We start from the raw sequence: 12,349 nt of genomic DNA, 5'->3' as shown, positions 1-12,349 counted from the left end.
GAGTGCAAAGACTTCTGGGAGTTGTATTTCATATGGTGGCAGATGTAGTCCAGGTGATGGCATGTTTTCCAGCGATCTGCAGGTGACAGATCGTGACAGATACAATCTATCCAAACAAAGCAAGTGCAAATTGTTACCTCAATTTTATTGAGTAAATCCTGTTGGTTGATTTTTTTTACAGTGTATTTACTTTATACTTTCTTGTATCTGATAATGTTTTTTATGTTTTAGCTTGTTGAATGTAATGCAGTTTTCAATTAAATGTTAAATATAAGGAAAAGTAACAAGATATTGCATATGATGAATAAATTCAGTTGTAGTATTGTGTTTTACTTCAGTGAGTACGTTTACATAGACACCAATAATTCGATTTTAATACGATTAAACACTCTGATTAAGAGTTAACCATGTAAACAGCGTTTTTTAAATTAATTTAATCAGATTAAGGTTATAATCGAACTAAAGAGAAATCGAATTAAGACATGTGGAGTATGCCGATTTTAGTCGCATTATTGTAGTCCAGTACAGACATGTAAACACCTTAATCAAACTATTACCATCATGTAGGAATTTTTGCCGCATTTTGCGACAGGATAGTCTATACACACACGGCTGTCTGACACTATTATCTGCACCTACCGAGTCAGTGAAGACCACAGACACCTGCATCGCGAAATGCGGAGGTTTCCAATTCAGCATGCGGTATGAACTTCGATTAAAACAACTCTTCCAGCAGTTCATAGTTGCATCCAATATCTTGTTTTTCACGGGGGCATGCAGGAAATGTTCCCCACCCTGCTGAAAAATCCAGCTTAAACCAGCCTAGGCTGGTTGGCTGGTTTTAGCTGGTCGACCAGCCTGGTTTTAGAGGGGTTTTGGCCAATACAGGCTGGTTTCCAGTCATTTCCAGCCTGGTCTTAGCTGGTCAGGCTGGAAAATGACCAGCTAAATCCAGCTAAAACCAGCTTGACCAGCCAAAACCAGCTATGTCCAGCTTAAACCAGGCTGGTCAAGCTGATTTTAGCTGGATTTAGCTGGTCATTTTCCAGCCTGACCAGCTAAGACCAGGCTGGAAATGACTGGAAACCAGCATGGAAATGGCCAAAACCCCTCTAAAACCAGGCTGGTCAACCAACTAAAACCAGCCAACCAGCCTAGGCTGGTTTAAGCTGGATTTTTCAGTAGGGCAATGAAAGTGAAAGTGTCAAACTGCAGTTAAAGTCGACAAATTAAAAATGAAACACCCGAAATTGCATAAAATTCTGGAGGATCCGTGGATAGAGCGGTGATGCAATGACAGTAATCTAATTATGTGTTATAACATGTAAAACAGGATCATGAAAGGAACATTCAAAAAGCAACTCAGGTAAACGCCTTAATCTTATTATTTTTAAAAAACGATTAAGGCAAATAATTTGATTACTGATATCCATGTAAACGTAGTCAGTGATTCTGCTTGTTAACAGCAGGTGCTCATCATTAAAGTTCATTCATCACTTCATTCAGAGCTATTTTAACACTTTGCACTGCGCAGTTTGATGTGTATGTGAAGGACTCAGAATGTTTTTGCCAAACATAAACAAAAGGATGTGAATCTCCTTAAATCTGACATGTAAAATGGATGTTTATGCTACACTTAGTTCTGTCAGGGCTCTGTTAAATAAGCATTTTATCTACTTAAAATAAAACGCCTGTCAGCCCTTGTGTTGTTCCAAAGTAAACGAAAGCTACCCTGAAAACTCTTCTCTTGGCATTCCGAGGAAAAGTCATGGAGTGACACAAAGGTGAGTAAATCATGCTCAACAACAGTGCATTTAATCTGGTTATGACAGCTGCTTGGAGAACAACAGTGAGGCTTCTCTCATTACACACAACTACTTTCCTTGGAAATAAACAATACTCAGTGGAGAGCTGTTTAAATTACATTTTGTCTGAAGCACATGTTTGTTGTCTGCTAATGATTTGTGCAGTTAAATGATGGTCATCATGAAGAAAGTACTTTGAACTTGCTTGAAAAACTTGAAATTCATTCTAATTGTGTAACATAAGAGACAAAACTGATAGGTGTCATTTATATAAAAAAGTGACTCCTCTTAAAGAAAGTGGAAAAACAAACAAACCATTTTACTACCCCTGCTGAAAAATCCAGCTTAAACCAGCATAGGCTGGTTGGCTGGTTTTAGCTGGTTGACCAGCCTGGTTTTAGAGGGGTTTTGGCCATTTCCAGGCTGGTTTCCAGCCATTTCCAGCCTGGTCTTAGCTGGTCAGGCTGGAAAATGACCAGCTAAAGCCAGCTAAAACCAGCTTGACCAGCCTGGTTTAAGATGGACATAGCTGGTTTTGGCTGGGCTCCCAGCCTGGCTAGGTGGTCAAGCTGGTTTTAGCTGGTCATTTTCCAGCATGACCAGCTAAGACCAGGCTGGAAATGGCTGGAAACCAGCCTGGAAATGGCCAAAACCCTTTTAAAACCAGGCTGGTCAACCAGCTAAAACCAGCCTAGGCTGGTTTAAGATGGATTTTTCAGTAGGGAAAACCCAAAATTACACTAATTCCCATTTAAGAAGTTCCAACCGTCAACAAGAAACTACCTAATATTATCAACACATGGTAGAGAAAATAGTTGTTAGGGACTCTTGTGTTTCTAGTATTTTTGGAGTAGTATGTTTGCTTTGGGTGTTTTCAGGGTTTGAATTCACAGAATTATTCAAATAAAACCCTTGGATACAGATAAGTTATTTTTCACAGTGCACTCGCACACAGTTGGCACACTCTGGGTGTGTGTCAAAAGGTTTCCTACAGTAGCTCCCAAGGTCATAAACAGTGCAAATATATTTATTTTTAATATATAACAGATACAGCATATCCATAACAACTACATGTTTCTATTGGTTTATGAGCTAGTTGTTTTCTCTCAAAAGTTTACGACACTTTTTTTAACCTTAAATCAGATATGGTCTTGTAATATTTGGTGCCATTGATGGGTACTCCAGAAGGGTATTTATGAATTATTGTCCTAAACATACATACAGTGAAGTAAGCAAGTACACTCACAGCCACTTTTTAGGTACACCTTACTAGTACTGGGTTGAACCCCATATTGCTTTCAGAACTGCCTTAATCCTTCGTGGCATAGATTCAACAAGGTACTCGAAATATTTTGCTCCATATCGACATGATAGCATCACGCAGTTTCTGCAGTTTTGTCGGCTGCACATCCATGATGCAAATTTCCCGTTCCACCACATCCCAAAGGTGCTCTATTGGATTGAGATCTTGTGACTGTGGAGGCCATTTGAGTACAGTGAACTCATATTCATGTTCAAGAAACCAGTCTGAGATGATTCATGCTTTATGACATGGTGCGATATCCTGCTGAAAGTATACATCAGGAGAGGAGTAAACTGTGGTCATAAAGAGGTGGACATGGTCAGACACAATGCTCAATTGGTACGAATGGGCCCAAGATGTGCCAAAACAGTATCCCCCACACCATTACACCACCACCTGCAGCCTGAACCGCTGGTAGGATAGATCCATGCTTTCATATTGCTGACCTCACCATCCAAATGTTGCAGCAGAAATCCAGACTCGTCAGACCAGGGAATGTTTTTCCAGTCTTCTTTTGTCCAATTTTGATGAGCCTGTGTAAATTGTAGCCTCAGTTTCCTGTTCTTGGCTGACAGGAGTGGCACCCAGTGTGGTCTTCTCCTGCTGTAGCCCATCCGCCTCAAGGTTGTATGTGTTGTATGTTCAGAGATACTCTTCTGGGTCCCTCGGTTGTAATGAGTGGTTATTTAAATTACTGTTGCCTTTGTCAGCCCGAACCAGTCTGGCCATTTTCCTCTGACCTCTGGAACTGCCGCTCACTGGATGTTTTCTCTTTTTCTGACCATTCTTTGTAAACCCTAGAGATAGTTGTGCGTGAAAATCCCAGTAGATCAGCAGTTTCTGAAATACTCAGACCAGCCTGTCTGGCACCAACAACCATCCTATGTTCAAAGTCCCTTAGATCCCATTCCTTCCCCACTTTGATGCTCGGTTTGAACAGCTTGCAAGAGCAACAGTTCTGGAGATCATAACAATTGTCATTCTCAGCACTGGGAACGAAGAAATGCTCGAACAGTCCAGGATGTTTTTGCAGGATGTCAAGAAATCTGTACAACTCAAGCCCTTTTCTTATTTGCTTAAGTAAATGGATGAGTCGCATGGTTGAATGCAGCATGCAGCACAATAGATGTGAAATTGAAATACAGTAGGAAACCTTACCATGATATACACAGTAAACACACACAAAAGTGAAGTATAGAGAGAGGTGTGCTGATCTTAGTAAATCCATGGACATTTTAAACCTGTATGCTTCATTATGACAAGCCTATGTTATATTCACGAGGTTACATTTCAACCTACTCAGATTGTTCTTGACATATCTGCATGATTTGCAGTGCTGCCACATGATTTGCCAGAATGACAATCAGTCTTATACATGTTTGTCCACCAGTGGTGTAAAGAAACTAATTACAAATACTGAAATTACTGTAATTGAGTAGTTTTTCTCAGGAATTGTAATTTACCAAGTAGTTTTAAAAATGTGTACTTTTACATTCCCTTGAGTATATGTTTGCTGCAGTATCTGTACTTTTACTCTACTTCTTTCCTTAAACCTGCAGTCATTCCTTTATTTTTTCTGGTCTATGGGATTAGAAAAATAATTCCTGTGATTCCTGTCCAATCAAATCGCACATAGAAAGTAAATCGCATAATGAACTACCTCAAGACATGGGCGCTTTATAAACGCAGCAAACTGTTTAAAAGCATCAAAAGTGTCCAAGACAATGTCCAAAATCTTTACACACACCATTTATTTTCCTCTGGATAAAATAATTCTTTTACTGTTATTTGTTCATTATTTTTCTGTAGATCATTAATTAACATATTTATTTCCTTTGTGTATTTACTGCAACTAATGAGTACATGTTCTGCCGTGTCCCTCTCTCCGCATTCATCACACAACCCTGTTGGATGTTTAGTAATGTAGAGTTCATTCCTGCATGTCCTAGCCTTAACCTTGAAAGAATACAATCCTCTTTTCTGCTCCCTCTTGATTTCAATATCTGTCCTACTTTTGGCTGTATTAAATGTAAATTCCTGCCCTTTTGCTCATTATCCAAACTTATTTGCCAATTTATGTTTATTCCCTTATTTATTATTCATTAAAGTTCTGCCATACTATGCCAGATTTGCATATCTGTCTTTTTTTTTGCCATTACCCTTTTTGCTAAACAATCCGCTGCTTCATTGCCCTCAACTCCTGTATGTGGAATCCACACAAACTGAACTATCTTGTTTTTCCTCTGTAAAATATATAATAACTGAAGAACTTCTACTATAATGTCTACTATATATGATTTTTTTGAACATCCAAGCATAGTAAGGCTGAACTTGAATCAGAACAGTAAATTTTGTTGACTGCTAACATAATTGCTAGCAGCTCGCCTGTAAATGATGATATTCTTTTCTCTTCCAATACCTCCAACCTTGGAATGATGTACGCTATCCCCACCCAGCCACTTCAAGGGTCCTTACATGCATCTGTAAAATGTGTGTAGTTGGTCCATAATGTGTCTCAATGTGCTAACTTATTAGATACGCTTCTGGTACCTGCTGCCCCTTTTCTTTTCTGCCTTCCAATAGTTTAAGGTCCATTTTTGGTTGTGGTAAGATCCGTAATGGTATTGATGGTCGAATAACCGATGGTATAATACTAACTTCATTTAGTTTTAATTCCAGCACTAAACCCCCGATAGCCCAGCTAAAACGATTTCTTTTCTTTTCCCCATATTCCCAACATACCTCCAGTAGCACTTTTACAGGATGATTATCATCATGGCTCTTTATTATTGCCCAGTATGTCAATAATAGCGGTTTCCTTCGTAGATGAATTGGCATCTCCCCCATTTCTACCTGTAAAGCTGGAATCAGAGAGGAAGGAGGAAGACAGCCCTAAGCTCGTAAGATCTTCATGCCCAGGGCTCCTTCCCCTTTGTATGGCAAGAGGGGAGTTTGAGCTCAGGTAGGTCTTGAGAACTCCCCTGCTTATTTATGGCTAAAGGCAATTAGGAATTGCTGATTAAAAACTTATCAATGTAGCCAATTTGGTTTGGTCCGTTCACCTATGTCGCATGTCTCTGGACTGTGGGAAGAAACCGGACACCCCGGGGGAACCCACGCGAGCACGGGGAGAACATGTAAACTCCACACAGAAATGTCTACTGGCCAAGCAAGGATTTGAACCAGTGACATTCTTGCTGTGGGGCAACAGTGCTAACCACTGGGCCACCGTACTGCCCTGTCAAGAAAAAGGGGGGGGGGTTTAAGATAAGATCCGGGAGCCCGGGGCTCCCTCCTGTTTGTAGGGCGAGAGGGGGTTAGGGGTAAGGGATAAGGGGTTTGAGCTCACATAGGTCTTGAGAACTCCACAAAAATGCCTTTTTAGCTTAGGACAGCAGCCGCATATTGAAGAACTCACCAAAAGGCAAGGAGATCAGTGCTGAGCAAGGGGCATGGAGGGGGCATGGGGTGGGGGTAAAACTTTTGCGGGAGTGAGAGCTGCAGCTATGGGGTTAGTTTCCCACTGGAGTCAGGAAAGGGGGAAAGTGGTGGAGACTTCTGCGGGAAGGGGCCAGGGACTCCTGCGGGAGTCGAAGCTCTAGGCAAAACTCCTGCGGGAGTCAGAGCTAGTGAGTGGGGACCTATGTTGAAGGAAGAAAAGTAGCTGCAGTGCTTATTGCAAGAAGGAAAGAAAGTGGCGAAGGGACTTGGTGCTGAAAGGGAAAGAGGAAAAGTGGAGGGACTTGCCGCTAAAAAGGAGCACTCTGCGCTTTAAGGAAGAGAAAGGGGGAGCGGAAGACTCAACACTTGAAGGAAGCGCAGCACTCGACGCTGGAAGGAAAAAAGGAGCAGAAGACTACGTGCTAGGAGGAAGTGAAGCACTCGACGCTGAAAGGAAGAGAAAGAGCGGAAGACTCAATGCTCGGAGGAAACGGAATACTCAACACTTGAAGGAAGCGGAGCACTTAACACTGAAATTAAGAAGGAGCGGAAGACTCAACGCTGGGAGGAAGCGGAGCACTCGACGCTGGAAGGAAAAAAGGAGCGGAAGACTCCTCGCTAGGAGGAAGTGGAGCACTCAACGCTGGAAGGAAAAAGGTGCGGAAGACTTAATGCTAAAGGAAGCGAAGCACTCGACGCTATAAGAAAGTTTTTTTCTAATGGCAGGAGCAGATTGAATAAGGTATAAGGACAAGGTAAGCTTTGACATTAGGTACTGAGATTGCCGAACTGGTGTATTTCTAGCTGATATCACTATGTGCTTTATTATTTATTTATTTAAAGAGTTTAATAAACGTTTCCATAAAGGAACCTTGTTTAAGTCTGTGTAATTGTTAATAACAGTTTTAAAGCGTAAAGTGATGTCTGCTATGGGAAAACCTATTGAGCATAAACAATAAATTTGTCACCCCAAAAAGAAAAGAATTATGTTGGTTCAACTCATATTAAGTAATTTGAACAAGCGGGAAAAGTCATTTATTAAGTGTAATGTACAAGTGAGACATGAAACAGTTAACAATCTTTCACGCTTTCTGTTAACTCTAACACTTTAACCAACCACAAAATCACAACAGAAATTGAAGCTGGACAAACAGTTTACCAATTGAACTTGAAAGGATGAGGAACAACAATGAGATCCTGTGATGAAGAGTCATTTCTCTCCCTACAAAGAAGAAAAAAAAATCTTGTATTTAAAAGTTGTACAAAAGTTGACAAGTATATTTAAAAAATTAGTAAATTGATGAGCTTTACCTCTGGTAGTTTGAATAAATGCTGAAATTCGTCGATAATATCTTCATCTGTCACCTTTTTGGTTTTTCTGAACAAGCATCAGTTGGCTTTTTAAAGGATGGGCGCTCTTTGAATATATATAATATTTAAGTGAAGACAAACACAACAGAGGCAGCCGGTATTCAAGTCCATCACATCACACATTACACTAGATGTGTAAACTTTACTTTTTTGAGATTATGATGAGCCTTCATTTGGCCTTAAGGCACACATGAAAGAAAATTCCCGCACAGTGTCAACAACCTCCAGGCCTTCATTTGCATCACAATCTAACACAACACCAATTTCTAGGCAAAGAAATGAAAGGAAAACACAGTACATTCAGTCGATTCACATCAGTAAACTTTTTGTCTTTCTAAGGATTTAGAGGTGTGCATTTTAAAATTTAAAAACGCACACAATGTTCCACACAATTCCTTCAAGTTGTCCCAACACTAATCAATTAAGCTAACTCAATTTTTTACAAATTTAAGTGGATTGAACGTAAAACAATTAAGTTATAATTAAGAATTGTAGTTTAAACAGAGAAAATATTTTTTTCAGTGTATTGCCAAAAAAGGCAATGATAGAGTAATATTAATAATGGATTTTACAAATTAATTGTTTATAATGACTATTATTAACTAATTCTCTGAATGAAAAAGGTTGGCTTGTGTGCTGAATACATCAAATTATTCTAAATCTGTGTAATATCATTGTGTATGGTACGGCAGCAGAGTTTCTTGACTATTGTGCCAGAATGAGACTAAGGTGAGCATTACTGGCCTAGGAAGTTTTGATTTTTTTTTTTCTGTTAGACTTATTATACAATGTCAGTACAGAAGACTTGAGCTTTAATATAAAAAAAATAATAATAATAATTAATGAAATGCTAATGGTCTAATCCGATTAAATTAATTATGCTAAGCTAAGCTAAAAATGTCCCTGCCAGATCAAGAACTTGGCTAAATGGACTTTTAGTCAATTGTTTGACTCTTGGAGACTTGTAACATCCCGTAACAAGTCTTTACGAAAAGGTGGCATGTTCCTATAATGGCTAGTGGCTAATATAATGTATAGAAATATAAATAAACGGCTCTCAGTGCATTTACAGTATGAGTACACACTACAATTGGCTGTTTTGACCCATAGAACTCCATGGCTCACGATGAGGAGTGTGTATTAGAACATTCAACAGTTTGCATTCATTAAACGAGTCTAAAGAGATGAGTTTATTGGTATTGTAAAGGAAAAAGTAAACAAATACAAAATTGGAATGGTAAACAACTTCAACAACTTTAGAAACCTATCCATGATTGTTTTGAACTTTTCAGACTTGAAACAATAATTTTGACATACTGTACCTTCATATTACAGGGGAGCAAAATGTATATATTGCAAACTTAACACTACAGTAGGTGCACAGATATCACTGACTGCAACAGTCTGTACAAGGCAATTTGTCATTTGTAAGTTTTTTTTCTTTTTCCCTGATATAAGTCAATGGCTAAGACAACACAAGTGCTTAATCCAGAGCTAGCTTTGGCTTCTTTTTTGCCTGAGGTTAACGGAGAAGTTCCATGTGCTGGTGTACTCCGAAAGCAGGATCTCTTCAGGGAAGAACTCTTCCACTTCAGGGGGAACATCCAGATCTTTACGCTCCATGTAGGACACAACAGTGTGTTTCAGACTGAAGGACAGAGAGAATTTAGTGAGTTATGGTAAATATCTATCTTCAGGAGAAGCTTCAAAGTCACATCACAATCTATTTGGATTCTGGCCATGCAGATTTCTGTACACTGTAAAAACTAAATCCTGCTGCCTTAAAATTTTTAGTTGAATCAAATGAACTTTTCTAGTCATCTCAACTTACGGTACATCAATCAAACTGACTAAAAATATTTTAGTTCAACTTTGTGTAATTTAAATTGAGTTGAAACCTTGATTAACTCATTAAAACAAGCTAAAAGAACAAAGATATTTACTGTCTTGACTTTTTGTCATTACATGTTATACTGTGATGATCACCAGCGATCTAGCAGTTGCAATTCTGCCACTGAAATGACCTACAGATCCCATCATGCACCTCACACACACCAGTTCCAGTTCCCTTCCTGATTACACATATAGCTGATGCTCGTCAGGACTAATGACCAGGGCCCCGTTTCAGAAAGGATGTTAAGTGAAAACTCTGAGTATTTTAACCCTGAAATAAGAGAAACTCTGGGTTTTCCGTTGCAAAATGGCAGGTTTGTTTAACTCAAGTAAGCAGGGTAAGTCAAGCCTGTTTCTGAAAGAGAGGTAACTTTAACACAAAGTCAGTTACTGTGGTAACTTACTCTGTGAACCTAACCTGGTCAGGAGCAGGATTTATCCTCTAAACTCTGAGTTTCTGTCGATCTCATCCCCTTTATTAAAGACGAAGCGGTATTTCTCGTCTTAGCCTTACGTTTCCATCCACCTATTTTAATGCTCATTTTGGAGATGCGCATAAAAACGGTTGATGGAAATGTCATGATGCGCATAACTTTTAATAATACGCATAAAAATGCGCATAACTGAGTAGGATAAACTTTTATTCGATAGAAAAGATGCGTCTAAACTACGATGGAAACACTTTTACTGAACAATTTACAGTATGTGCAATAAAAAGGTTTGTTATAAGAGATCATATGATGATGAAAATATGTGAGATTGGACAAACCAGCAGGCTGAGGACACTGTAACACATCTGAAATGTTGTTTTGGTCATTCTAAAACCATTTCAGTAGTAATGTTATTATATTATTAATGACCTCCAGAGCGTCTGGAGCGTGTAAAGAGCGTCTGTTCTCCTATGGCTTCAAACGCCACCACGCATTCATTGTGTGTCAGCATTGTCTTCTGAGGCGCAAGTACATTTATTAAATAAAGAAAAGATTGACGCAGCTTCTTCTACCGCAGTAAACTCTGTTTTTACTGTTGATATTTGGCGTCAGTTAATCAGGAAGTGAGGATTTTGTTCTTTTTGATTTATTGGATGGAAACGCTGCTTTATTCGCATGTCTTTTATGCGTTATTCCAGTTTTGCACATAAATTTAATTTATATATTTGGATGAAAACATAGATGTTGCCTACATTTCAGTCACACAAAGAACAAAGTCCTTTTTTAATAAATAATTAGCTTAAAGTCAGATGAAAAATCGGAAGAAAAATAGATTTGTAATTTCATCATCAGCTCTCACCTCCAGTCAGGCCTGTAGGTGTCTGTAGCTTTTGGGCTTTTCAGGACCAAAAGCAGAAACTCGTGCATCTCCAGCAGGAAGGCATCAGTGCTGGACTTGGTGAAGAAACTTGTGAGCAGCCCCTTGTGTTCCTCCTGCAATTGCTGCTTGTACTCTTCACTGATTCCAACGAATGGATCCTAAAGAGCAGACGAATAAGTCATTATTATCTTACAATCTTAACCCAGATATTTGACTTTACTAGAAAACTTGGAGGAAACCAAATGCCTTACACCACACTTAAATCAGTTTCTACACAAGATTAAACTAAACAGCCATAGTTGAATTAACACAGAAACTTGTTCTATGCTCTTCTAAATCAATTCGACTTGGGCTTTCTAGTTTCACCTTGTGGATGTGGTTTAAGGCAACAGGTTTCCATGGAATATTCGGTAAGCCTTTACTTGAAGGGGTGTTTATAACACACAGAACCCTTATAAGCATTACATGACACATGAGCGAGATTTTATGCATGCTCATGACAACTCTCATTGGTCCTACTTTATATTAAGTGTCCTTAACTACTATGTACTTACACAGAAATTAATAATTCATTACAATGTACTTATTGTATAAATACATGTATTTACTGTGCACTTATGCTGGATTAAATACTTGTATGCAATTACATCTGTAATTAAATTTGTAAATACACTGTTGACCATCCCTTACACCTTAACCCACCCTTAAACCTACCCATACCACCAAACCTCTCCATAACCCTACCCCTATCCCAACTTAAAAGCACCACAAGTGTTCTCAAATACATTATGAACACAGTAAGTACATTGTATTTATTTTTTGGTGCAAGTACATAGTAAAGGACACTTAATATGAAGTGGGACCCTCTCATTTGCTCAGTTACGGCATTTTAGATGCGAAGATGACATTGTTGGTTATGACAACTTGAGTTAAATTAATACATCACAAACGGGCTTTATCTTCGTCAAGACATCTTGACATTATCAAGGAAACACAACTTGCCATAAATCTGTCATAAACATGAATGTCACGAGGCCATTATAATAGTTATGAATATTTTTCTGATCACTTCTTCAGTGGAACAAACTGTATTTGTCATAAAAATGTCTCATTAAAAGTGTAATTACTGTGTCAAATAGTTTTTAAGAGCATCATTAATTTTCAAATTCAGCATGTACCACTGTAGTTAAGGTAAAATATAATGATGATGGTGTAAAATTCATAA

The 12,349-nt window shown here is 38.7% G+C and overlaps 1 protein-coding gene across 1 annotated transcript in view; it reads right to left on the bottom strand.

Annotated features, from left to right (window-relative positions):
* Positions 1-8,696: 8,696 nt before the first annotated feature.
* Positions 8,697-12,349, bottom strand: part of rnf213a (ring finger protein 213a) — a 101,582-nt gene continuing 97,929 nt past the window's right edge. Inside the window, exons 67-68 of the mRNA XM_056454272.1 lie at positions 11,104-11,282; positions 8,697-9,568 (exon numbers count right to left, since the gene is read on the bottom strand). Of these exons, the coding sequence (XP_056310247.1) occupies positions 9,415-9,568; positions 11,104-11,282 (333 nt within the window). The 3' untranslated portion in view covers positions 8,697-9,414. The remainder of the gene's footprint in view (positions 9,569-11,103; positions 11,283-12,349) is intronic.

Source organism: Danio aesculapii, chromosome 3, assembly GCF_903798145.1.
Source record: "Danio aesculapii chromosome 3, fDanAes4.1, whole genome shotgun sequence".
NCBI classification, from domain to species: Eukaryota; Metazoa; Chordata; class Actinopteri; order Cypriniformes; family Danionidae; genus Danio; species Danio aesculapii.
This window is presented reverse-complemented; position numbering and strand designations above follow the sequence as displayed.